The sequence below is a fragment of the Oryctolagus cuniculus genome, chromosome 16 (genome assembly GCF_051225735.1).
Source record: "Oryctolagus cuniculus isolate XC-2025 breed Fujian yellow rabbit chromosome 16, ASM5122573v1, whole genome shotgun sequence".
NCBI lineage: Eukaryota > Metazoa > Chordata > Mammalia > Lagomorpha > Leporidae > Oryctolagus > Oryctolagus cuniculus.
In genome coordinates, this window is record NC_142882.1 from 2390742 (window position 1) to 2414818 (window position 24077).

The 24077-nt window shown below is 67.3% G+C and overlaps 3 protein-coding genes and 1 long non-coding RNA gene across 11 annotated transcripts in view; 2 read left to right on the forward strand and 2 right to left on the reverse strand.

The window, feature by feature from the left end:
* SAFB (scaffold attachment factor B) overlaps positions 1-13386 on the forward strand; it is a 29503-nt gene extending 16117 nt beyond the window's left edge. The window contains exons 6-21 of one of the 3 annotated variants that reach the window (XM_070058691.2): positions 415-442; positions 1343-1886; positions 2301-2350; positions 2867-2961; positions 4294-4443; positions 4526-4608; positions 4875-5014; positions 5116-5204; positions 6366-6472; positions 8450-8740; positions 10073-10210; positions 10355-10397; positions 12331-12446; positions 12625-12731; positions 12905-12971; positions 13125-13386. In XM_070058691.2, the coding sequence (XP_069914792.1) occupies positions 415-442; positions 1343-1886; positions 2301-2350; positions 2867-2961; positions 4294-4443; positions 4526-4608; positions 4875-5014; positions 5116-5204; positions 6366-6472; positions 8450-8740; positions 10073-10210; positions 10355-10397; positions 12331-12446; positions 12625-12731; positions 12905-12971; positions 13125-13254 (2178 nt within the window). In that variant the 3' untranslated portion in view covers positions 13255-13386. The remainder of the gene's footprint in view (positions 1-414; positions 443-1342; positions 1887-2300; positions 2351-2866; positions 2962-4293; positions 4444-4525; positions 4609-4874; positions 5015-5115; positions 5205-6365; positions 6473-8449; positions 8741-10072; positions 10211-10354; positions 10398-12330; positions 12447-12624; positions 12732-12904; positions 12972-13124) is intronic. The other 2 variants (XM_070058692.2, XM_089316185.1) reach the window with 2 other exon arrangements.
* Positions 3439-7319, reverse strand: LOC149121393 (uncharacterized). Its single transcript, XR_016223191.1, has 2 exons — positions 7177-7319; positions 3439-6827 (listed from the first exon to the last, which is right to left on the reverse strand). It is a non-coding gene; the product is annotated as an uncharacterized LOC149121393 (long non-coding RNA).
* Positions 13387-15199: 1813 nt separating the features above from the next.
* Positions 15200-17891, reverse strand: MICOS13 (mitochondrial contact site and cristae organizing system subunit 13). The gene is made up of 4 exons (XM_070058709.2): positions 17412-17891; positions 15652-15829; positions 15489-15540; positions 15200-15335 (listed from the first exon to the last, which is right to left on the reverse strand). Exons 1-4 carry the CDS (start codon positions 17438-17440, stop codon positions 15235-15237), a joined length of 360 nt encoding a protein of 119 aa, XP_069914810.1. The 5' UTR covers positions 17441-17891; the 3' UTR covers positions 15200-15234.
* A 75-nt stretch (positions 17892-17966) lies between these two features.
* Positions 17967-23396, forward strand: HSD11B1L (hydroxysteroid 11-beta dehydrogenase 1 like). Of its 6 annotated transcripts, XM_089316193.1 has the most exons (8): positions 18099-18231; positions 19400-19487; positions 19562-19692; positions 20114-20225; positions 20509-20600; positions 20794-20887; positions 20978-21143; positions 21240-21724. In XM_089316193.1, exons 2-8 carry the CDS (start codon positions 19415-19417, stop codon positions 21433-21435), a joined length of 864 nt encoding a protein of 287 aa, XP_089172319.1. In that variant the 5' UTR covers positions 18099-18231; positions 19400-19414; the 3' UTR covers positions 21436-21724. The 6 variants fall into 6 exon arrangements, with proteins under 6 accessions (XP_069914806.2, XP_089172319.1, XP_089172318.1 ...); XM_070058705.2 differs by lacking the exons at positions 18099-18231; positions 20509-20600 and adding an exon at positions 17967-18075 and having other exon boundaries at positions 21240-21884; XM_089316192.1 differs by lacking the exons at positions 20509-20600; positions 21240-21724 and adding an exon at positions 23302-23396.
* Positions 23397-24077: the final 681 nt, after the last annotated feature.

Consider the following 24077-nt stretch of genomic DNA (forward strand, 5'->3'; position numbering starts at 1 on the left):
CCTCATGCTCAGTAACGGCAGTCAGGCCGCCTTTGCTGCTTCCTCTCCTGCCTTTGAACTTCCAGAAAGTTAACCGGCAAGTGCGTTAGGCAGTGGTGTGGCTTGGGCACTGTAGACGCTGACCGTGCACAGGTGAAAGCCTGTTCCTCCTGGACTGTGAGGGTTCAGTCTAAGCAGACAGTGCGTGAGCCCTTCTGTGCTGGGCCGGCGCCACCTCCAGGCCCTGAGACAGCAGGTGCAGGAAGGCCCTCCCAGAGCCTTGGGAGGAGCGGGGTGGGGCGGGCGGGGCCGGCGGCTTCTCCGCTGGTGCCGGCCGAGTTTCCTGCGCTGTGTTAGTGTCCCTTCTTGTTAGAGCTTTGGTTCAGCGAACGGGTCCGTCTCTGGCACAGTCTCATCCCTGGTATTTTGTTGCAGGAAATTGAAGAGCCGTCTCTGGAGCCAGGTACTGTTAAATGAAAAACTTAGCAGCGGGGGTTTGGAGCCATTCTAGTTTTCTACCTTCTCTAATTTGAATTCTTTAATTTTAAAAAGTTACCTTACTGTAGTATACCTTGTTCTGAAGGCTTACAACCCAGAGCATACCAGGAGCATAGAGATTGGAAACCCAGCCATATCACCAGATCTGTGACAGTGGCTCCCTGCTGACTGCGCAGCGTATTGGCGACATGAAACTGATGCCCTTTAAGTGCGGAGGGCATCCGGCACGTGCGGAGAGAGCTTGCCTGCCTCTCAGCGTGCGTAACCACTGTAGCCCACAAAACAGATCTTGTGATATCGGGCAGTACCGTCATTGTGTGGTGTGTAGCGCAGGCAGCACAGGCGGTGGCAGGGAGACGCGTTGTAAACCTTGACACGTGACTGGATTCCAGAAGAGAGAACTTCATGAGAACCCCAAACAGACTGCAGACACCAGCGCTGCGAGAGAAGAGATCTGTCCATGCTGGACTCTCGTGTTAAAAGAATGGCCAAGAAACGTGGAATCGAGCTGCTCAGTGAATGGTGATAACGTTCCGTTAAGCAACTCGGACTTCGGAAGCTAAATTTGCAAGAGTCATACGTGATCGGCGACAGAACGAAGACGGCCAAGAGTCAGCCAGAAGGTTTTGGGGGTTAAATCTCTGGGATGCTTTTCTCTTCCATGTAGCGTAGAGGCTTACCTAGCAGTCGGTCAGAGCGCAGGGAGCGTGAGCAGTGTGACGTGTGTGCCGCGGGTTTTCCAATCTCTGTGTAGCTAGCGGTTCTCCTCGTGTTAGTGTGGCCGCCGTGCCAGTGCCGCATTTGTGATTGCTGTGTTTCCCTGGTAATTAAACCTTGTGCCATTCTATTCCTGTTAAATCCGTAGAAAATGAGAAAATACTCGACATTTTGGGGGAAACTTGTAAGTCTGAGCCAGTAAAAGAAGAAGGTTCCGAGCTGGAGCAGCCATTTGCGCAGGATACAAGTAGCGTGGGGCCAGACAGGAAGCTTGCGGAGGAAGAGGACGTTTTTGACAGCGCTCATGCTCATCCGGAGGAGGAGGAGGAGTTGGAGGAGGAGGAGGAGGAAGAGGGAGATTTAGATTTGGCCAGCGAGTCAACACGAGCTCAGTGGAGCGAGGCAGACGCGCTGTTAGACACGGGTGGGGAGCCCGTGGCGCAGACAGGCGGAGGCGCCAGGACGGACTGCGAGCCTGTAGGGCTAGCCGAGCCAGTTGAGCAGAGTAGCGCGGCCTCCGAGCTCGCGGAGGCCTCTAGCCAGGAGGTCGCGGAAGCGCCCACGGAAGCCCCAAGCCCAGAGCCCAGAGATAGCAAAGAAGACGTGAAGAAGTTTGCTTTTGAAGCTTGTAATGAAGTCCCTCCGGCTCCTAAAGAGTCCTCAACCAGTGAGGGCGCTGATCAGAAAATGAGGTTTGTTGTTTCTCAGTTTTAGACCAGACGCTATCTCCTTTCCATTGGTCGTTAATGACGCGCATACGCTGTGTGTCGCGGTTGCCAGCCAGGCTGCTGAGACTGTAGTTTACCGCTAAGACGTTTTATTTCTTTGTTTATTTTACACTGATTACATAATCTTTTTTCTTTTCTCAACCTATCACGGTTGTTTTCTTTAATTCTTCCTAATTATCTTTTGCCCAGCAGAATTAATTAACCCCTGTGGGTCTGAAATCTTATGGTTAGGTCAGATTTCCAATGCCAGTTTGTCGGGGTATCATTTTTCAGAACTAAGTCGCGGGTAGGTATGCGACCTCAGCACGTGCTTGGCGACTTTGAGTTTGTCTCCCCTGAGCTGCTGCGCTCCGGAGTGACACTGTCTTTTGTCTCTAGTTCTGTCGACGATGACTCAGACACGAAGCGGCTCTCCAGAGAGGAAAAGGGTAGGTCACCCCAGCGCCAGCGCCAGCGCCAGCACCACCGTGCGCCCTGGTCCGTCACTGCGCCGCTTGGGCAGTGTTTCACACTCGTGGGTCCCACGAGCCCCTCTCTGAAGCGTTCAGTGAGGAGTTGTTGAACTGGGCTAAACTGCTGCTTTGTCGTGTTCCCAAAACACGACCTGAGTGCAGACGTGTGTGAGGCGAGAAGTGGCGGCAGCTGCAGCACCTCCCTATGGCCGCCGCCTCGCGCGGTGACAAGCTGCCTGGCTTCGCGGCGTCACTCACCGTGCAGTGACTTTCTAGAAAACCTGCAGCCCGGCCAGCCTGACGTGTTTTGCCCTCTGTGGTTTTGGCCCAGAGTACTGTTGCCCTCTGGAGGGCAGTACCCATTCCTCCCCCCACAGCCAGCTGGGGGCTGTGCCGTCGGAGGACAGGCAGGGATGTGTCTGGTTTGGAGTGGCCGTCTCACTTCAGGACTTTGCTGGGATTGTTTTTGATCAGAATTCTCCTTTGAAATAGGTCGTGGCAGTTGTGGCCGGAATTTCTGGGTTAGTGGGCTCTCTTCTACGACCAGAGCTACGGACTTGAAGAACCTCTTCAGCAAGTATGGGAAGGTGAGAGCCAGGGCGCAGGGCTCCCAGGGCCCACGTCTGCTTTGGGCTTCCCTGTGTACTCGGGGCTGAACGCTCAGGGCAGCTGATGCCATGGATGACCTCAGCCCAGGCGTGGCGTGCGTCTGCCCTGTGAAGCTTGCCCCTGTCTGCTCCTTGAAGCCCTCAGAGGTGCTGGGGCAGCTCCCCGTGGGGCCACCTCCAGCACCCTCCCACCTGTAGCGCCTGCCTCGCCTCTGCAGCGCTCTCTGTCACGCTGGCGCTCTGCTGGCACAGGTGGCCACAGTGGCTCTGTCCCCCCCCCCGCCCCGGGTTCCTGAGCTCACCTTCCAAGTATGCTGTCACCTGGCTCCTCATCCCTCAGAATCAGCTTCTAGACCCAGCCCAGGCCCTGGCCACAGCGAGGGCATTGCCCGTCATCACAGCCCACACCCATAGCGTCTGCCCTGGTTATTAAAGTCCAGGGACTCACAAAGAGGAAAATCTGTTTTCCATGTATTTATTTGAAAGATTTACTTATTTATTTATTTGGAAGAGTTATGTAGAGACTGAAGGAGAGACAGAGCTGGGAGCTAGGAGCTCCTTCCAGTTCTCCCATGTAGGTGCAGGGGCCTAAGCACTCGGGCTGTCTTCTGCTGTTCTTCCGCCCATGTCATCAGGGAGCTGGACAGGAAATAGAGCAGGTGGGACAGGAAGTGGTGCCAGCATCGCAGGCATCCACTGCACAGCGCCGGCCCCACAAGAGGAAAACTTCAATCTGGCTCCATTACAGAATAACTAACGGCTCCCTGGGCTGCAGAAATACAAGAGAGGTGGCTGGGAGCCTGCGCCCAGTCTCCAGTGCTGGTGGACCTGCAGTGTCTCGGGAGCGCTGCAGGGATGACGGGGCGGAGTGGGTGGCCAAGCCCCGGAGACCCTCCTTCGGGGCTCAGAGTGTGGTATAGGACGAGTATGGGTGCTGCTGTGGCCACAGGCCCCTGGGGGCGTTTCCGGAGCCACGGTGCTTCTGTCCCCGAAGGGCAGCCGTGACTTGATCCTGGTAGCCTGTGGGGAGAGCCGAGCGGTCTAGAACGTGGTACAGAGTCAGGGTCCTGGAGGCCGCTCGGGCCCTACCGCAGGCCTGGCTCTGGCTGTGCTCCCGCCGCGTCCCCCGTGGCGGCCTCTGCAGAACTCCAGTGCCAGGGCTGTGCCGGGGTCGTCTGCTCACCAGGTGCACACTGCGTGGCAGGCGCGGCAGAACCACGCTGCAGTGCCTGTCCTGCACATACCTGGTGGCCTAGAGCGGTAGCAGGCGCTGGTCTCTGTGCCTAAGGCGTGTTACCTGCCTGCCTTTAGGTGGTGGGCGCCAAGGTTGTGACAAACGCCCGGAGTCCTGGAGCTCGCTGTTACGGATTTGTCACGATGTCCACAGCAGAGGAGGCCACCAAGTGCATCAACCACTTGCACAAGACAGAGCTGCACGGGAAGATGATCTCCGTGGAGAAGGTGAGTGGCCGTCGTCTGCCGGCCCGGCCCACGGCTGGCTTCCGGCAGTGAGGTGATGCTTGGACTCCATGGTCTCTTCCAGGCAAAAAATGAGCCTGCCGGGAAGAAAGCCTCTGACAAGAGAGACAGCGAGGGGAAGAAGGAGAAGGCAAGCGCCAGTGACAGGTATTCCTCTGCCTGGGCGGAGCTGAGGCCGGGGGTTGGCCAGGGCGACCCCTTGGCCTTGTCGTTACCCTTCGCATGTTCCATGGCTGTGGACGACAGAGTACGAGGGGGACCGTCCCTGGGCCCCGGCTCCCTCTCATTAGTAATTTGGGGGGAAGATGTGGCCACCAGAGGGGAGGTCGTCCTGCCCCAGGCCCCGGGGCTCACTCAGTCCACGGGCGGCCTGCCTCCCTGAACCCTGCTGCATCCCGCTGCTGCGCCCGCAGATCTGCCACCCTCAAGAGGGACGAGAAAGCTGACAGGAAGGAGGAGGCCAAAAAGAGTGAGGAGGGGGCCGGAGAGAAGACTAAAGACTCAGATGAGCAGAAGCCCGGGCCCTCGGACGCGGCTCGAGCCACCAAGTCGGGTACTGCGCTGCGGCGGCTCGGGAGGGCCAGCTCGCCTGCTGCTGGGTCCCAGGCGGTGTTCCCCTTCCTCACTCGGTGTCCCCGTCCTCCTCTCCTGTAGGAAGCCGGGGCGCCGAGCGGACCGTGGTCATGGACAAGTCTAAGGGCGTGCCCGTGATCAGCGTGAAGATGTCTGCGTCCAAGGAGCGGGTGAGTGGGGCGGGCGCTTCGCCGTGTGCCCAGGGGCTGACGCAGCGCCCTGCCTTCCTGCCTGTCCAAAACCGGGGAGATCTGATCGCTCGGTGTGAGATCCCTGTGTCCCTAACGGCAGAAGCCTGGGTCTGGAACCGAGCTCCGGCTCCTGCCTCCAGCTCCCTGTTAGCGCACACCCTGGGAAGTGGCAGGGGTGGCTCGGGTACCTGGGTCCCTGCCACCACGTGGGACACCCAGACTCAGTTCCTGGCTCTCAGCGTTAGCCTGGCCTAAGCCATGGGGAGCTCTCCAGGGATGGCTCTCCTCTCTCGCTCTCTCTCTGCCTCTCAAATACATGTAACAGAGGCTGCGGCTGTCCCTGCAGTGTGCTGAGTAATTGTGACTGGTGAGGTCTTGACCCCCACAGCACCAGCCCCAGTGGGCCGCTTCCTTGCCAAGTCCCTTCCGCTGATTGTTCAGGAAGAGCATTTCTGACTCTGCTCCCGCAAGTGGTCAGTGTTGAGCCGGGGGTGCTCCCCTGGCTGCCGACTCCAGCTTCCTGGTAATGCAGACGCCGGGAGGCAGCAGTAGAAGGCCGGGTCATTGAGTCCGTGACGCCTACATGGAGACCTGGACTGTGTCCCCTGCTCCCAGTCTTGGTCCTGGCTGGCGACCACTGCAGGCAGTGGCAGGGTCAGCAGTGAATGGGACTTCTCTTTGTCTGCCAGAAACCAAGTTGTGTGACTGTCAAAGTTGGACTCAGGCACAGTGATGCCTGCCCACGGCCCTAATGGCACGCAGAGTAAGGGGCCAGGCCCCAACGACAGACGCTTTGTGGTCCCGTGCTCTGTGGGGCAGCCTGCAGAGACTGGCCGGGCCCACCCAGAAGGCACTGTGCAGCCCGGGGGGAGGAGCGCGAGACTGACGCCCCCTCTGCTGGGGGAGGCGCGTCCCTGCCCTGTCGCTGTGCCGGGCCGATGCTGCCTTAGCCTAGGTGTTGGGAGTGTCTGCGGCGAGGCGAGGCGAGGCAGGAAGCTGGAGCCAGGAGTTCCCTGGAGAGAGCACTTCTCCAGGCCCCGTGGTTCTGGTCCCCGTGTGGGAGGCTCTCCCTGACGGGCCTGATGCTTCCTGCCCTGCCGTCACTTCTGCCTCACGCTGCGATGTGCTTCCACACGCCAGGCCTCCAAAAGCCAAGACCGCAAGTCGGCCAGCAGGGAGAAGCGGTCTGTCGTGTCCTTCGATAAGGTCAAGGAGCCTCGCAAGTCGAGAGACTCGGAGTCACGCAGGTGAGTGGGCCTCCGGGAGCGCGCTCGGTTAGCCCGTGGCCGCAGCCGTGTGCTGGGAGGACACTCGGGGCCCCTTGTGGGCGGGATGGGGCGCTGCCGTCCTGCTCCTTTAGGTCATCAAGAAACGTTTGGGTTTTGTTTGGTTCTGTGCCGGGTGCCCCTCTTCCAGGCCAGCTCTCTGCTGTGGCCCGGGAGTGCAGTGGAGGATGGCCCAAGTGCTTGGGCCCTGCACCCCATGGGAGACCAGGAGAAGCACCTGGCTGCAGATCAGCGCAGTGCGCCAGTCATAGTGGCCATTTTGGGGGTGAACCAACAGAAGGAAGTCCTTTCTGTCTCTCTCACTGTCTAACGCTGCCTGTGAGTGGGAAGAAAAAAAAAAGACTGATTTGTTTATTTGGAAGGCAGAGTGACAGAGATCTTCCTCCACTGGGTCGCTCCCTGTAGCAGCCAGAGCTGGGCCAGCCTGGGGCGAGGAACACTCTGCGCGTCTCCCACGTGGGTGGGCTGGCTTCGCTGCTCTCCCAGGGGCTGTAGCAGGGAGCTGGGCAGAAGCTGAGCAGCTGGGACTTGACAGGCGCTTAGCCGGAATGTCAGCTTCAGGCATGACCCAGCGCACCACGACACCCACCCTAAGAAACTCTCTTGAACCGTTGCTTAAGAAAGAAAAGGTGCTGCTGCTGTGGCATAGTGGGTAAAGTCCTCACCTGCTGTGCCGGCATCCCATGTGGGCGCCGGCTTGAGTCCCGGCTGCTCCACTTCCAGTCCAGCTCTCTGCTGTGGCCTGGGAGAGCAGTAAAAGATGGCCCACGTGCTTGGGCCCTGCACCCGCTTGGGAGACCGGAAGAAGCTCCAGCCCAGCTCTTGGCATTGTGCAGTCATTTGGGGAGTGAACCTGCGGATGGAAGACCTCCCTCCCTCCCTCTCTCTCGGCCTCAGCCTCTCGGTAACTGTGCCTTTCAAATAAATAAGTAAATCTTTGAAAAAGAAAGAAAACGAGTCCCTGGGCCACAGGCGGTCGGCACAGACCCTCGTACATCAGCGCCTGGGCGCGGCGCTCATTGCCTGCCGGTGCTGAGAAGACGGGGCCCCCCGTGGGCTGTGCAGCTGCTCCTTCCTCCCTCCCTCGCGGTCCTGGCAACGTGTGGACGTAAAGCCCCCGGGCAGCCGCCCTCGGGAGGCAGAGGTGTCACTGAGGCTGAAGCACTGAACTTGTGCAGCGGGGACGGGTGCAGAAAAGGATTCGAAACAAACTCCACAAACCGGCGGGGAGAGGGAAAGCGGCTCCGTGCAGCCGTGACCTGGCCGCTGCAGACGGTCGGCCTCGTGGGGCGGGGCGGGCGGGGCAGCCAGCGCTGTCCTCCGTCCCCTGGCGTCGATTCCTGTGCCGCTCAGCCCCAGACTGGCCTGGGAAACCTGTGAGGGTGCAGAGGGGGCGCTGGAAATGGCCGGGGAGACCAGAGCCCCCTGAGCTGCGGGCTCCTTTGCTGGCAGGCGGAGCATCCGCGGGGCAGGCCTGCGTGGGGTGGGGAGGGGAGCTGCACGTCACGCGGCGTGAACCCAGGGGTGGCAGCCACTGGGACTGAAGTGAGACAGTGGGGGGGGGCAGAGTCCGGTTTCTGGTGGTACGGATCATGTTGGAACGCACGCGCCTGTCATCTGTTAGCCGCGCCGCACCGCCCTGCTGGCGTCCTCGTGCCGGCCCCGTGTCCTGGGCTGATGTCGTAAGCGCATGGCTCCAGGAACACAGCCTGGCTCTGATGTCCCGCTCTGGGAGAAGCGTGTTCCATGTCTCACCCGCTGTGGTCTGTCGTCAGATCGCAGAAAACGCACGTGCGCTCTGACCTCGCCGTGTCACCTGCCAGCTGAGGTGCCCGGCGGCGGCGGGTGCCCTGGCCCGGCTCTGCCCCGCTGGGGTGTGCGGGGTGCCGCTCCTGCATCGGGGCCTTGACGCCGCCCTCATCGCTGCTGTCCCCGCAGGGAGCGGGAGCGCAGTGAGCGAGAGCAGCGCCTGCAGGCTCAGTGGGAGCGCGAGGAGCGCGAGCGGCTGGAGTTCGCCCGGGAGCGCCTGGCCTTCCACCGGCATCGGCTGGAGCGCGAGCGCATGGAGCGGGAGCGGCTGGAGCGCGAGCGCATGCACGTGGAGCAGGAGCGCCGGCGCGAGCAGGAGCGCATCCACCGCGAGCGCGAGGAGCTGCGGCGCCAGCAGGAGCTGCGCTACGAGCAGGAGCGGCGGCCCGCGGCGCGGCGGCCCTACGACCTGGACGGCCGGTGGGTGGGGCCCGGCGGGGCGGGGGCGGGACTAAGACCTGGACGGCCGGTGGGTGGGGTGGGCCGGGGCGGGGCTATGACCTGGACTGGACAGCCGGTGGGTGGGGCGGGGCGGGGCGGGGGCGGGACTATGACCTGGACTGGACAGCCGGTGGGTGGGGCGGGGGCCATGACCTGGACGGCCGGTGGGTGGAGTGGGGGCCATGACCTGGACGGCCGGTGGGTGGGGCCCTCTGGGCTGTGGCATTCAGAATCGAGGGTCGGGGGCGCAGACGCGAGCTCGCAGGAGAGCTTGTTTTCAGAGGAAGCCCCGGTCCGTGCGGCAGCCTAACGTGTGGCTCTCTGCTTCAGCAGGGGTCTCAGCATGGTTGGGCCTAGGAAGGGCGGGCTTGGGTCTCCTGGAGCTGCCCGGGGCGCCTCCTTGGGCCTGTTTCAGAGCCCTGCGCTGGGAGGACTCCCTGCATCCCGGCAGGCACCAGAGACGGGCCCGAGAGCAGCTTACGAACGCAGCAGGCTCGGCAGGCATGGTTTCCTGAGCCCAGCTGTCCCACGGCATCTGTAGGGTCCCCAGCACCGTCCCTTGGCTGTCCCTCAGCATCTGTAGGGTCCCCAGCACCGTCCCTTGGCTGCTACGGCAGTGCTGGGTCTGGATTGCAGTCTGTGTGACTCAGGACCTCGATGCTCCGGGTGCGCTGTGTTCCTAGGAGAGACGGGGCAGGCTGACTGCACCCCAGGAAGCAGAGGTTGGGCGTCTCCCGCCCTAGACAGGAGAGCGGATCGCGGGCAGCCACTCAGGGCTCCTGCCGGCTCCGCGCTCCTTCCTTGTCCCTGGTTGCCGCCTTACCGCCTCTACAGGCTAAGGTAGATTTGAATTCGCAGGACATAGCGATGATGCTGTATAACCAGCAGCATTAACCACCAGGGAGAAGGGTGCCTAAACTGAAGCCTTGCCACCAGGACGGGATGGAGCGTTCCAGCATCGCTCATGGCAGGCCTTGTGCGTGCGTGAGAGCTAGGGTGGGGAGTGAGCGTGCCAAGGGCCTTGGGGCCGGCCGTGGTCCTCCGCGAGTCGGGGCAGCAGGCGGCCCGTGTGCCCAGGAGCGGGGGAGAAGCCCCTGCTTGGCTGCCAGGAGCTGGCTGTGCGGGCTTCCCCAGAGCTGTGTGCAGGCTGCACTGAGGCTGAGCCGCCGTCCTGCTGGGAAAGCCGGGCCCCTTCTGCCTGAGGGGCAGCCCAGGCCGGGTTCACGTCTCAGCCCTCGTGGAGAGCCGGGGCGCCAGGGCCGTCAGGTGCCGAGGGCAGGGATCCGAGTGGACGCCTGGATGCCCTTGCAGGCGGGACGACGCCTACTGGCCGGAAGCCAAGCGGGCCGCCCTGGACGAGCGCTACCACTCGGACTTCAGCCGCCAGGACCGCTTCCACGACTTCGACCACAGGGACCGGGGCCGCTACCCCAACCACTCAGTGGACAGGTCAGTGGGCCCCTTCCTGCCTGTTTGCGTCTCCACCGGCACAGCCCTGTGCTGCCCTCCTCGGGAAGTGCCGCCTCCCGGGGGCACTGCGTCGCCCCACCTGAGCGCCTCCACTCGTGGTGTGACGTGAACTTCCTCTTCTAGGAGAGAAGGTTCCAGGTCCATGATGGGAGACCGAGAAGGACAGGTAGGTCAGCCACAGCTGCCCCGTTCATCCGTAGAAGGGGCTCTCGTTCTCTCAGCCCCTCCCCTCCTCCCACTGAGGAAAACTATAGCACCTGTGCTGGTGGGGGGGTGAATTGGATGGTTTGTGCCTGCACCCCCCCCCCCTTTTTAAAGGCTTTATTTATTTGAGAGGTAGTTACACATGCAACTCTTCCATCCACTGGTTGTTGGGTCACCCCCAAATGGCCACAGTGGCTGGAGCTGGGCTGATCCAAAGTTAGGAGCCAGGGCCGGCGCTGCGGCTCACTAGGCTAATCCTCCGCCTGGCGGCACCGGCACACCGGGTTCTAGTCCCGGTCGGGGCGCCGGATTCTGTCCCGGTTGCCCCTCTTCCAGGCCAGCTCTCTGCTGTGGCCAGGGAGTGCAGTGGAGGATGGCCCAAGTCCTTGGGCCCTGCACCCCATGGGAGACCAGGAGAAGCACCTGGCTCCTGCCATCAGATCAGCGCGGTGCACCAGCCGCAGCGGCCATTGGAGGGTGAACCAACGGCAAAGGAAGACCTTTCTCTCTCTCTCTCTCTCACTGTCCGCTCTGCCTGTCAAAAAAAAAAAAAAAAAAAAAAAAGGCAGGAGCTTCTTCCGGGTCTCCCACGTGGGTGCAGGGGCCCAAGCACTTGGGCCATCTTCCGCTGTCCCAGGCCATCCGCAGGGAGCTGCATTGGAAGTGGAGCAGCCAGGGCGGGAACCAGCGCCCATATGGGATGCCGGTGCCTCAGGCAGAGGCTCAGCCCCCATGCCACAGCGCAGCCCCTAGCCTGGTCTTGCCCAAGCTTCCTGACGGTCCTCCTGGAGCTTCCAGGCCGTGCCTGAGTGCCCGCCCTGCCGCCCTGCCAGGGCACCTTTCCCGGCCTGGCTGGCCGCTCGGCTCCATCTCGGAACCCTCTGCTCTCCCAGGAGGAGCCGAGTGGCCTTCCCGGACTCCCTTGTCCCTGCTCCTAGAGCGACTTGCACGTGGGGCACGAGAGCCTGGCAGTTAAGTGTCCAGGGTGCAGGGGCAGAGCTGGAGGTCTGCAGCCCGCGTGAAGTGAGGGCAGTCGGAGCAGAGGGGGCTGTGCCCTCGTCTGCAGCCAGCCTGGGCCTGGAAGTCCTAGGAGCAGCTGGTGACCTTTGACCCCAGGGAACAGGAAGCCCAGGCCTTGGTGAGGCACGATGGAGGGGCAACAGCTGTGCCGGCCACAGCCTACGGAAGGACTGGGGGGGGTGGCCAGGGGGCGGCGGCTCTCCAGCTCCCGCTGACAGGTGTCCTGCACCTGCCCAGAGCGAGCGCTGCCAGGCCTGCCCACTGAGGGAGCTGGACACAGGACAAGTCGTCTCCCCGTAGCCCCTAGAAATAGCACCGTGGGCAGCTGCTGGGCCGCGGTCTGCGCCTGGCCACATGTGACTGTGTGAAGGCCGGGGCGCTGCTGGCCTGCACGCGCGATGGGTCACTCCCTAAGCAGCCGCAGCACCCGGGGTTGGGCCAGGCCGAAGGCTGCAGCCAGGAGCTCCGTACCGCTCCACGTGGGTGCAGGGATCCAGGCACTCGGGCCCCCCTGCTCTCCCAGGCTGGATAGGAAGTGGCCCGTGCCCGCACAGCCCGTCAGCACGCAGGCGCAGTGCTGGCGCCGTGAACTTGACCTCCCACCAGAGAAGACAGGGAATGAGGAAGCTCCCGGCTTGCGGCCCGCCTTGGAGTTGGCCTTCTCTGAGCTGAGCCGGCACCGGGTCTGAGCGCCCCTTGGGAGCCCGTCAGGGGCCCTGATGGGGGGAGTCTGAGCGCTACCTCCGCCTCCCCCTCGGCGACCCTGCCCTGGGAGGACGTGGGCGTGGCCTGCAGAGGGTACAGCCGCTGTCCCCCAGGCTTTGGGCCTCGGTGGATTCCTGAGCTCCCTCTGCATTCTGCTTCCTCCCACCCAGCACTACCCTGAACGCCACGGAGGACCAGAGCGCCACGGCCGAGACTCCCGCGACGGGTGGGGCTATGGCTCTGACAAGAGGATGAGCGAAGGCCGGGGGCTGCCTCCTCCCCCCAGGTTTGTGGGCTCCCACCCGCCCCCCACAGCACCTGCCCTGAGCCTTGTGTCCTCCGAGGAAGGGTGCCACCGTGGCCTGGAGCCCCGCCCCTGCCCGAGGGCAGCTGGGGCTCAGCCCGATGTGCCACGGCTGTTAGAGCCGGAGGGGCAGGCCAAGTCAGAGATGTCTCTTTCCAAGGGGCAGACGGGACTGGGGAGACCACGGCCGGAGGCTGGAGGATGACCGGGCGTGGCAGGGCGCCGCCGACGGGGGCATGATGGACAGGGACCACAAGCGGTGGCAAGGTGAGTGAGGGCTGCGCCAGCGCCCGGAGCGGGAGGTCCCCGGACAGGCAGGGGTGCTGGTGGGCGACGTCCCCTGTGGAGCTCTGGCCGGGCCGAGCCGCGGGAGCCGTGCAGGGTCCAGGGCCGCGGCGGTGCCTCGGGGTGCCCCGTGCGACATGGCGGTGTCTTTGCAGGTGGGGAGAGGAGCATGTCGGGGCACTCCGGGCCGGGCCACGTGATGAACCGCGGAGGCATGTCCGGGTAAGGCGCCTTCCGTGCCCCCCACGGGTGAGCCCCGCCCCCACGTGTGCGGGCGCACCTGCCCACGCGTCCTCGCGGGCGGGACCTGGGGCCCTGCAGGCCGGGGTGGGGGCTCCGGGACCAAGTCCGACTGCATTCCCGTTCCGTCCCCAGGCGCGGCAGCTTCGCCCCCGGCGGGGCCTCCCGGGGCCACGTGATCCCGCGCGGCGGCATGCAGGGCGGCTTCGGGGGCCAGAGCCGGGGCAGCAGGCCCAGCGACGCCCGCTTCACCCGCCGCTACTGAGCCCCGGAGCGCGGTGGTGCCTCCCCCTGTACAAATCATTTTTTTATCTGCTGCCATATTGTAGCTCAATACAATGTGAAGTTTTGTTTTGTTTTGTTTTGTTTTTGTAATAAAGGTGTTTCTGTTCACACATCCTGTTAAAGCGCCGGCTCTTTATTCCCGGAACACATCACGCTCGGGGTCGCGGCCCTGAGCCCTCTGCTCCACCGCCCGAGCCGGCCGTGGGTCCTCCAGGCAGGGAGCGGGCACTGCCTCTTCCCGGGCGAGCACGGCTTCGCCTCCCCAGGGACCTCTGGTGTCGCCTTCCGGTGCGCACTGACCTCGGGGTGTCGCGGGGGCGCCAGCGCTGGCCGGGCCTCTCCGGCACCTGACGGCGCTGCAGGCGGAGCTCCATCCTCGCGGGGCAGGGACCGAGCCCGGGCCAGCGTCGTCTGCTCCCCAGGGCGCACGCGCAGTGGGTGGACCGCGGGCGCTGGTGCCTGGGCCCACCTCGGGGCAGGGCCACCCGCTCCACCCGGGGCTCCCACGTGGGGCAGGGCCACCCGCTCCACCAGGGGCTCCCACGTGGGGGCAGGGCCACCCGCTCCACCAGGGGCTCCCACGTGGGGGCAGGGCCACCCACTCCACCCGGGGCTCCCACGTGGGGGCAGGGCCACCCACTCCATCAGGGGCTCCCACGTCGGGGCAGGGCCACCCGCTCCACCCGGGGCTCCCACGTCGGGGCAGGGCCACCCGCTCCACCCGGGGCTCCCACGTGGGGGCAGGGCCACCCGCTCCATCTGGGGCTCCCACGTCGGGGCAGGGCCACCCGCTCCACCCGGGGCTCCCACGTCGGGGCAGGGCCACCCGCTCCACCCGGGGCTCCCATGTGGGGGCAGGGCCACCCGCTCCACCCGGGGCTCCCACGTGGGGCAGGGCCACCCGCTCCATCTGGGGCTCCCACGTGGGGGCAGGGCCACCCACTCCACCCGGGGCTCCCACGTGGGGGCAGGGCCGTTGCTGCCGCCTCCCAGGCTGTGCACTCACGGGGACGTGGGACGCTGACGTGGGGACCCACACCGTGTCCCCTCGGGCCAACACCGACTTGTCTGAAGGCCGGGTTAGCCAAGTCTTCCATCCGCTAGTCCCCTCCCCAGGTGGGCTGCCCCGCCCCGTGGTTCTTCGGAACACTCCTCGCGTGCGTGGATCTCAAACTGCCTCTACGTCCGTCTGCCACACACCCGAGGTGGCCTGTGCGTGGCTGCCCCAGGCTTTAGGACTGGGCGCTCTGGGGCGGGCTCCCGCCTGTCCTGACTTCCGGCGCCCACCCGGCTCCGAGTGCCGAGAAAGTGCAGGGCGCGCGCCTCAGGGCCACCCAAGCCACAACCGCGACGTGGGGCGCGCCGGCCCCCGGGGCTCACCCACCACGTCCTGCGGTGAGGGGTCACTCGGGGTAAATCGCCCCGGGGGCTGCGCCAGGCCCGGAGGCAGGTGCAGTGACCACGACCCCCCAGGGGCAGCCACGGTGCCCCCCAGCGCCGGCTCAGCCCCCCGAGCTCACGGCCGCCAGCGGTCCCGGCCACGTGGCCACTCGGCCGCCCTGCCTAGCGCCTAGTGCGGGCCTCTGGGCCCACCCCTCCCCTGTCCCCATGGAGGAGCTGATGGCCTCGGGTGCGGCCCCTCCCCCCGCAGCCGCCAGCTGCCACACCCCACGAGAGACTTCCATGGTTACAGAGCTGCGTGGCGAGGGGTGCTGGGGACCCCAGGGCCGCCAGAAGGGACACTGCCCGCCCTGGTAGGGCAGGAGGGCCTTGGCACGCCCCCCCCCCCCCCCGCCTCGGAGAGCCGAGCCCACCCTGGCCCCGCCCACCGGCGCAGGGCCGGCCCCAGGCGGGCTCCCAGCCCAGGGTGGGGAACACGGCCGCCCCCCCCCCCCGCGGCGCCCGGGCCAGCAGCGGGTCAGGGACAAGTGCAGAGGCCTTTATTGGGCCGGCCGGCCGCTCACTGCTTGGTGCGCTCCCGCACGTACGCCCAGCCTTCCCTGGAGTACTCGCGGGCCTTGGCCGGGGCCGCAGACAGAGCCGCCATCACCGTGAGGATGCCTGCGGGGGAGGCGGGGCCGGGCACCGGGCTTTGGAGACCAGCGGGGAAACTGAGGCACGGCCCAGCCGCCCCTCCCCCCCTCGCCTCGAGATCCACGGGAGACACACAGCGCAGGAAGAGGGGTGGTCCCCAGGGGCGGGGCGCGCACCTACCTTTATCCCAGGTCTCTCGGATGGGGAAGCTGATCTTGGGAGGAGCCGGGAGCTGCGGGGAGGGGGAGGGGCACAGGGCCCGGTGAGCGGGGGTCGGGGTGGGGGGGGAGGGCGCCCCAGCCCCGCGCGCGGCCCGGGCCGGAGAGGGCGCGCGGCCGAGTACCTGGGGCACCTGCAGGCCCGTCTGCTGGCACACGTACTGGCTGAGCTGGTACACGGCCGGCGGCACCACCTCCTCGGCCTTGCGCAGCGCCGCCTCGCCCCTGTCGCTGGGCCCCAGCAGGTCCTGGTCGTACACCAGGTAGACGGCGCCCCCGGCCACGCTGCCCTTCAGGAGGAACCTGCGGCGCGGGAGGTGGGCGCTCAGGGAGGGACTCCTAGCGCCGGCCCCACGGCACAGGGCAGGGGCAGCGGGCACCCTGGCCTCCCGGGGGCCGCCAATGCGGGACTCCCGCCCCTGACCCCACGGCACAGGGCAGGGGCAGCGGGCACCCTGGTCTCCCGGGACGCCAATGCGGGACTCCCCGACCCCGACCCCACGGCACAGGGCAGGGGCAGCGGGCACCCTGGCCTCCCGGGGGCCGCCAATGCGGGACTCCCCGCCCCTGACCCCAAGGCACAGGGCAGGGGCAGCGGGCACCCTGGCCTCTCGGGGGCCGCCAATGCGGGACTCCCGCCCCTGACCCCACGGCACAGGGCAGGGGCAGCGGGCACCCTGGCCTCCCGGGGGACGCCAATGCGGGACTCCCCGACCCCGACCCCACGGCACAGGGCAGGGGCAGCGGGCACCCTGGCCTCCCGGGGGCCGCCAATGCGGGACTCCCCGCCCCTGACCCCAAGGCACAGGGCAGGGGCAGCGGGCACCCTGGCCTCCCGGGGGCCGCCAATGCGGGACTCCCCGACCCCGACCCCAAGGCACAGGGCAGGGGCAGCGGGCACCCTGGCCTCCCGGGGGCCGCCAATGCGGGACTCCCCGCCCCTGACCCCACGGCACAGGGCAGGGGCAGCGGGCACCCTGGTCTCCCGGGGGGCGCCAATGCGGGACTCCCCGACCCTGACCCCAAGGCACAGGGCAGGGGCAGCGGGCACCCTGGCCTCCCGGGGGCCGCCAATGCGGGACTCCCCGCCCCTGACCCCACGGCACAGGGCAGGGGCAGCGGGCACCCTGGTCTCCAGGGGGGCGCCAATGCGGGACTCCCCGCCCCTGACCCCACGGCACAGGGCAGGGGCAGCGGGCACCCTGGTCTCCAGGGGGGCGCCAATGCGGGACTCCCCGCCCCTGACCCCACGGCACAGGGCAGGGGCAGCGGGCACCCTGGCCTCCCGGGGGACGCCAATGCGGGACTCCCCGCGCCGGCCCCACGGCACAGGGCAGGGGCAGCGGGCACCCTGGTCTCCAGGGGGGCGCCAATGCGGGACTCCCCGCCCCTGACCCCACGGCACAGGGCAGAGGCAGCGGGCACCCTGGCCTCCCGGGGGGCGCCAATGCGGGACTCCCCGCGCCGGCCGACGGCACAGGGCAGGGGCAGTGCACACCCTGGCCTCCCGGGACGCCAATGCGGGACTCCCCGCGCCGGCCCCACGGCACAGGGCAGGGGCAGCGGGCACCCTGGCCTCCCGGGGGACGCGGGCGGGCGGCCGCGGGGGCGCTCAGCGGGACTCCCTGCCCCCGGCCCCACGGCACAGGGCAGGGGCAGCGCGCACCCTGGCCTCCCGGGGGACCCCAATGCGGGACTCCCCGCCCCGGCCTCACGGCACACAGGCGGCGGGAAGGGGCGACCGCGACCCCCGGTGGCTTCCGACCAGTCTGCGCTCCTATCTGAGCGGGGAGCAGACCACCGCGAGCCAACCGGACAGGCGGGGTGGGGGTCCTGACGGGGACTCTCTCGGGGGCTCGGGACCCCGCCCGGCCGCCCCACGAACCTCATCAGCGACCACACTCGGGCCACCATGGTCGCTCGGCTCCGCGCAAGGACACCACACTGCCCGCCGCTTCCGCTCGCGGTGCGCAGAGGACGCCGGGACCTGTAGTCTTTCCTGTCAGCCGCAAAGGCCTCCGGGAGTCGAAGTCCCGCTAAAGCCTCTGAGACTCGGGAGAAGGACTAGCGAGGGTCCTACGGGCAGAGAGGCTTCTGGGAAATGTAAGCTGTGTGGGCGACCCGGGAGCCGCAAGGCCGTCTGGGAAGTGTAGTCAGTACCGCCCCGTGAACTCGCTGGGCCGCGAAGCCTCCTGGGAAATGTAGTTCGGTCCTACCCCGGCGTCCGTGCGTGGAAAGAGACGTAGGGGGTTTGGAGTGAAGCCTAAGGGTGACCAAGAAGGGGTCAGAGGCGAAGTCAGCCGCGCCCGCGCGGGAGACAAAAGCCTTCGACCTAGGGAGCCCGCGCCGAGAAGGTGGTTGTCCCGGCAACGCTAGGGCGGGATTGTGGGCGAGAGGCGGGCCCTCGGTCACGTGATCGCGCGCCGTTCGGAACTTCCGCGCCGGGGGCGGGGCCACGGCGCGGGTGGCCGGGAGTTGGGCGGGCGGAGGCCGTTGCCAGGCAACGGGGGGCGCGGAGTCCTGGCGGCCCGGCCCCTCCCCCCGAGGAGGTGGGTTTGGCGTCACGTGACTCGGGCCCTACGGGAGGGGGCGCGGTCGGGGGCCCGGCCGCACTGGGCTGGGAAGGGAGACCCTCAGGGCGTTGGCGTGACTCCCAGGCCAGGACCCCAGCCTCGCCGGACAGTGGGGGAAACAGGCCCGAGTGGGTGAGTGCGCAGCTGGGGGCGCGCGGTGGGTCCCCATTGTCCAGGGGGAAAGCTCCGGCCCCCCACTCCTCCCTCATCCCCGCTGGCCACTGTCGGTCCGCCCATCTCTGTCCATCTCACATCGTCCACTCTGCCTGGCTGCTGCGGGCGGGGCGGGGGCTGGGAAGAGGCCCCTGCCGAGGGGCTTCGTGCGCTGACCTGGGCCTGGGAAGGGGTCGGCCTGACCGGAAGCTGCCACTGAGAGCGGACAGGTGCAGCGACAGGTGGGCGGGGCCAGGCCATTGGCGCCCCCGCCCCAGGTCCAGCAGGAGGCGGGGTCCGGAGTCTGCGCGGGAGAAGAGGGTCGGGGTTCCTGTGGGGGCGTTGCTGAGACCCGGAGGCCGTGCGTGGTGGGCGACAGCGTGGGAGGAGGCGAGGCCGGCACCTGGGCCCCCGCACCGTGGACGTGGGGCACGCTGGGGCCTGGGAGAGGCAGGTTGGGGTCAGCCGCTGAGCGGGGTCTCGGGACTCGGGCCTGGATCTGGAGATTGGAGACTTGAGGGACCCCCATCTGCCCTGCGCCCCCTGGGCCGCCTCTGCCTTGGGCATTTTTGAACTCCTGTCTGCCCGTGGCTTCTTTAGACAGACCCCCACCCACCCAGGCGTGATGGGCCCGTGCCTGCGCAGGACAGACTCCCCTAAGAACCTGGGCTGTTTCTCCCTTTCTTTTTTCACAAGGGGTGTGTGTGTTATTAATTTATTTATACAATGCATTTGAAAGCTTGAGGGACAGGGCGGGGTGCGGAGCTGGGAAGACGTTGCTCTCAGCCCCTGGCTTACTCCCCAGACGGCCCCACCACAAAGGCTGGGCCAGGCAGAAGGAGCCCACTCCGGGGGCTCCCAGGCGGGTGGGTGGCTCCGAGGGTGCGTGTTAGCAGGGGGCTGGAATGGAGAGCAGACCAGGGGCCGGAGGCCAGGCTGCACCTGCCTCGGATGAAGTCAGGATTTCTCGCGGGGTTGGGGGGAAGACCAGGTGATCTTGCCGGGCAGCGGCAGGTGTGGTCCGGAAGGTGGCGGAGGAGGGCTCAGTGGTCCGGGTGGGTGACCGTGGGGGCGGCGAGGCAGCAGGTGGGGGGATCCCGTGTGGCTGTGGGCGGGCCTGGGCCTGCCACCGTGTCTCCTGTTCCAGGCCCTGGGTGGTGCCATGAAGGTGTTGCTACTCACGGGGCTGGGGGCCCTGTTCTTCACCTACTACTGGGATGACCACTTCGACCCAGGTGGGTACCTGTGGGTGGAGGAGGCGGGGCCCGAGCCGCCCACCGCAAGGCTGACCACTCCCGCCCACTGCCAGCCAGCCTCCAAGGAGCCCGGGTGCTGCTGACCGGGGCCAGCGCAGGCGTTGGCGAGGAGTTGGCCTATCACTACGCGCGTCTGGGCTCCCACCTGGTGCTCACTGCCCACACCGAGGCCCTGCTGCAGAAGGTGAGTCACCCCAGGGCCCGCGGGGTGGGGGCGGGACGGGGGCTGAAGCCCGGCCATGCCCTGTGTGACCTCGGGCAAGTCACTCAACCGCTCTGAGCCTCCATCTCATGTGCAAAGCGGAGACCCTCTGGTGGGGGTGGGGCTGTGCTGACCGCCAGGGTCCACAGGCACAGAGAGCGTTGGTGGTCAGTCCGAGGTGGCCTCCAGGGAGCACTTGGCTCTCGGGGACAAACCTTGCATGCTCAAGAGGGGCCAGCAGATGTCTGTGAAAAATAAAAAAACCCCATCTGGCCCCTGGCCTGCCAGTTCCCAAACCCAAACCTGTGGGGAGGGGGCTTCAGGCTGGGGCCTTCGCGTGGCCGGCAGGTGGAGGGGCCATCGGGGAGGAGAGGCCCACGGCAGCTCTGCCCCCCCCCCCCAGGTGGTGGGGAACTGCCGGAAACTGGGCGCCGCCAAGATCTTCTACTTCGCCGCGGACATGGCCTCCCCGCAGGCGCCGGGGCAGGTGGTGCAGTTTGCGCTGGACAAGCTGGGTGAGGGGTGGGGCCTTGGCCTTAGGGGATTGCGGCTGGGGAGGGCGAGTGGAGGTAGCTAGTAAGAGGCGGAGATGTTTGGGCTCCTGGGAGTGTGGTCAGGGGGCGGGACGCGGGACGCGGGACGGGGGTGGGGGCACACTGGATGGGGAAGAAACCTCGAGGGGAGGGGGCCGGGTCTCTTGGATTTCCGGAACGGGGTCTCCGGGGAAGAGACGCCTGCAGGGCTCCCCAGGGCGGGCGTCAGGGGTTGGCCCCGGCCTGACCGGCCTTTCTGGGCCAGGCGGGCTGGACTACCTCGTGCTGAACCACATCGGCGGCGCCCCGGTCGGCACGCGGGCCGGCAGCGCCCAGGCAACGCGGTGGCTTCTGCAGGTGCAGCGCGCCACGCCCTCCGACTGTGGCCACGCCCCTCAGCCTATCTCGGCCCTGGCTCCGCCCTGGAGGGCGGGCCCTCGCGGCTCCAGTTCCAAGCCACGCCCCCTCTGCCTCAAAGCCTCTCCCCTCCCGCCCCGCCCCCCGCCCGCGCCCCAGGCTCCGCCGGGTGACCCGCGACCGCCACCTGCAGGTGAACCTGCTGAGCTACGTGCAGCTGACTTCGCGGGCGCTGCCCAGCCTGACCGACAGCCAGGGCTCGCTCGTGGTGGTCTTCTCGCTGCTCGGTGCGTGGCCGCAGCCCCGGCTCTCGGGCAGGGCGCGGGGAGGGCCCGAGCCGGCCGCAGCCGCTCAGCGCCGCCCTCCCGCGCCCCCAGGCCGCGTGCCCTCCTCCTTCTCCGCCCCCTACTCGGCGGCCAAGTTCGCCCTGGACGGCTTCTTCGGCTCCCTGCGGCGGGAGCTGGGCGTGCAGGACGTGAACGTGGCCATCACCGTGTGCGTCCTGGGCCTCCGGGACCGCGCCTCGGCCGCCGAGGGCGTCAGGTGAGGTCCCCCGCGGGAGCAGGGGGCGGGGCCGGGGGCGCTGCGCGGGCCCGCCGGCCCCCGCCGCAGCCCCCACCGCGCTCTCCCGTCCCCCAGGGGCGTCACGAGGGCCAAGGCGGCCCCGGGCCCCAAGGCGGCCCTGGCCGTGATCCGCGGCGGCGCCACGCGAGCGCCCGGCGTCTTCTACCCGTGGCGCCTGCACCTGCTGGGCCTGCTGCGGGCCTGGCTGCCGCGCCAGCGGGCCTGGTTCATCCGCCAGGAGCTCAACGTCTCGGCCGCCGCTGCCGCCTGAGCCCCGGGGCCGCCTCTGGGGAGGTGGCCGCAGCCCACGAGACTGTCGTCCAAGGCAGAGACGCCCGCGAACGGCCGGGGCTCCGGGCGTGGGAGTGCCAGGTGCGCGCAGTGTTGCCCCCATGTGTGCAGAGAGAACGAGGGCTCAGGGCGGCGAGGGGGCCCGCCCCCCCTGGAGCCCTCTCTGGGGTCTCTGGCACCCCTGGGGCTCCTCGGCGGCCCACCCCACGGGGGAGGGGTCCGTGTTCTGGGCTGGACGCAGCCCCCGGGTTCATAATAAAAGCCGGTTCCTTGGCGTCCGTGTTGGATTTCTTCAGTGCCTCCCACCTGCTGGCGCCGGGAGGCGGGAAAGGTGGTTTCTGCGGCTGGGGCCGGGGCAGGTGGGGACACGGAGGCCGCGGCGTGGGCCGGGGCGGTGAGGCCCAGGCGCTTTAATCCACTTTATTTGTAAAGCAGAGAGCGCGCGCGGGAGAGCGCCATCTGCTGGTTCACTCGCTAAACGCCCGCAGCCGCAGGGCTGGGCCAGGAGGCAGGAGCTCTGTCCAGGTCCAGGTCCCCCCGGGAGGGGCAGGGACCCGGTCCTTGAGCCATCAGCTGCTGCCTCCCCGGGGGCACACTGCCTGCCCGGGGGCCCGCACGCCAGCAGGGAGCCACGTCGGAAGTGGAGGAGCCGGCACTGGAACCCAGGCTCTCGTCCATGGCGTGTGGGGCGTCCGTCCCAAGGCTTAGCCGCCCCAGCCCAAGGGTCTGAGCTCGGCTTCCAGGGCCCAGGGCATCTTTTTTGTTTGAAGAAGAGATTTGTCTGTTTGAAAGACAGAACTACACAGAGTGGGGGAGCAAGGTCTTCCATCTGCTGGTTCAATCCCCAGATGGCTGCAACGGCCGGAGCTGGGCTGATCGGAAGCCAGGAGCCAGGGGCTTCTTCCGGGTCTCCCACGCGGGTGCAGGTGGCCAAGGACTTGGGCCATCCTCTACTGCTTTCCCAGGCCACAGCAGAGGGCTGGATCGGAAGTGGAGTGCTGGGACTCGAACCGGCTCCCACGTGGGATGCCTGCGCTGCAGGTGCAGGTCTCACCCGATGACGCCACAGCGCCGGCCCCAACCCCAGGCTCGGTGCCACCACCCCCCGTTCTGCAGGCCACGACAGAGAGCTTAGGGGACATCGGCGGCGGGAGCTGGGATGCCGACACCGCAGGTGTGGGCTGTGCCTGCACGCCAGCTGTGACCGTTGTTGGTGAATTGAAAGCCGACACTCCCTCTTCCAGTGCCCCTACTGAGAGAGTAGCCATCGGCTGTTAGCGCTGGCTGCCTTGTGAGTGCCCATCCCTGCACCGCCTAAAGCCACCAGGGGGCAGTACAACCCCCCTTCCTCAGACGGCCCCAGAGTGAGCCCCCCCATAGGATGATGAAAATCCTCTTGTGGCGCAGAGTCGGCCAACAAACGGCCGATGTGGGATTCGAACTGTTAACGCACCAACAGGGGGCGGAGCCTCAGTGACAGCCCCGCCCTCCAAATGCCAGTCTCGGGCGCGCTGGAGTCATGCGCATGCTCAGTGTCCCTGCCAGGGACTCCTCCAGCCGCCAGGGGGAGCGCGCGCCGCCCTCACCGCTCTAGCCCGCAGGTGGCGGTGTGGGTAGGTATCCCAGAGTTCCGTGCGGCGCCGTTCCTTCCGCCCCGGCCGCCATCGGAAAGCTGCAGGTAGGGTGGTTCTCTGGGCGCTGAGATCCTTCGGCATCGGGAGTTCTAGGCTCTGCGCGCGGGGCGGGAGGCGGCCGGAGCGGCGGGCGCGGCCGGCAGGGTCGGGGCGTGGTGCTCTGAGCGGCGGCGGGGCCCGAGCTGGGGCTCACTCCGACTCTCCCCCCGCAGCCATGGCCCTGCGCTACCCCATGGCCGTGGGCCTCAACAAGGGCCACAAGGTGACCAAGAACGTGAGCAAGCCGAGGCACAGCCGCCGGCGCGGGGTGAGTGCGGGGAGGCGGGAGCCGGCCCGAGGACACGGGGGTCGGGGCTGGGGCCGGGCTGCGGGGAGCTGGGCTGGGCTGGGCCGGGCCGCGGGTGCCGGGTCTCGGGTCCAGTGGCCAGCGCGGGCCGGCTGCGGCCTGGAGCGGCGGGTCCGGTGTGCGGGGACAGCCCCGGCGGCCCCGGCGGCCGTGGGGGCGGGCGGTGCTGTGTGCGTTGCGGGTCCGGGCGCTGGGCCGCTCCCCGCGCGGCCGGGGCAGGGGGACTCGAACCCGGGCCCGCGGGGGCGGGAGGGGGTCCCCGGCCCGCGCCCTGACGCCGCCCCCGCCCCGCCCCGCAGCGCCTCACCAAGCACACCAAGTTCGTGCGGGACATGATCCGGGAGGTGTGCGGCTTCGCCCCCTACGAGCGCCGCGCCATGGAGCTGCTCAAGGTGTCCAAGGACAAGCGGGCGCTCAAGTTCATCAAGAAGAGGGTAGGGGGGGCGGGGGCGGCCGACCCGGCGGGGGGGGGGGGCGCGCCCGCCGGCCGCGGCGCTGACGGCCCCGCTCTGACCGCAGGTGGGCACGCACATCCGCGCCAAGAGGAAGCGCGAGGAGCTGAGCAGCGTGCTGGCCGCCATGCGCAAGGCGGCCGCCAAGAAGGACTGAGCCCCGCCCGCCCCCCAATAAACGAGTGCGCGA

Coding starts and splice junctions, on each gene's coding strand:
- MICOS13 (XM_070058709.2), bottom strand. CDS start 17,440: ATGGTGGCCCGAGTGTGGTCGCTGATGAG. Junction 15,541..15,651: donor CGGGCCTGCAGGTGCCCCAG/GTACTCGGCCGC, acceptor CCCTCCCCGCAG/CTCCCGGCTCCTCCCAAGAT. Junction 15,336..15,488: donor CCGAGAGACCTGGGATAAAG/GTAGGTGCGCGC, acceptor CCTCCCCCGCAG/GCATCCTCACGGTGATGGCG.
- HSD11B1L (XM_070058705.2), top strand. CDS start 19,415: ATGAAGGTGTTGCTACTCACGGGGCTGGGGGCCCTGTTCTTCACCTAC. Junction 19,693..20,113: donor CCGAGGCCCTGCTGCAGAAG/GTGAGTCACCCC, acceptor CCCCCCCCCCAG/GTGGTGGGGAACTGCCGGAA. Junction 20,888..20,977: donor GGTGGTCTTCTCGCTGCTCG/GTGCGTGGCCGC, acceptor CCGCGCCCCCAG/GCCGCGTGCCCTCCTCCTTC.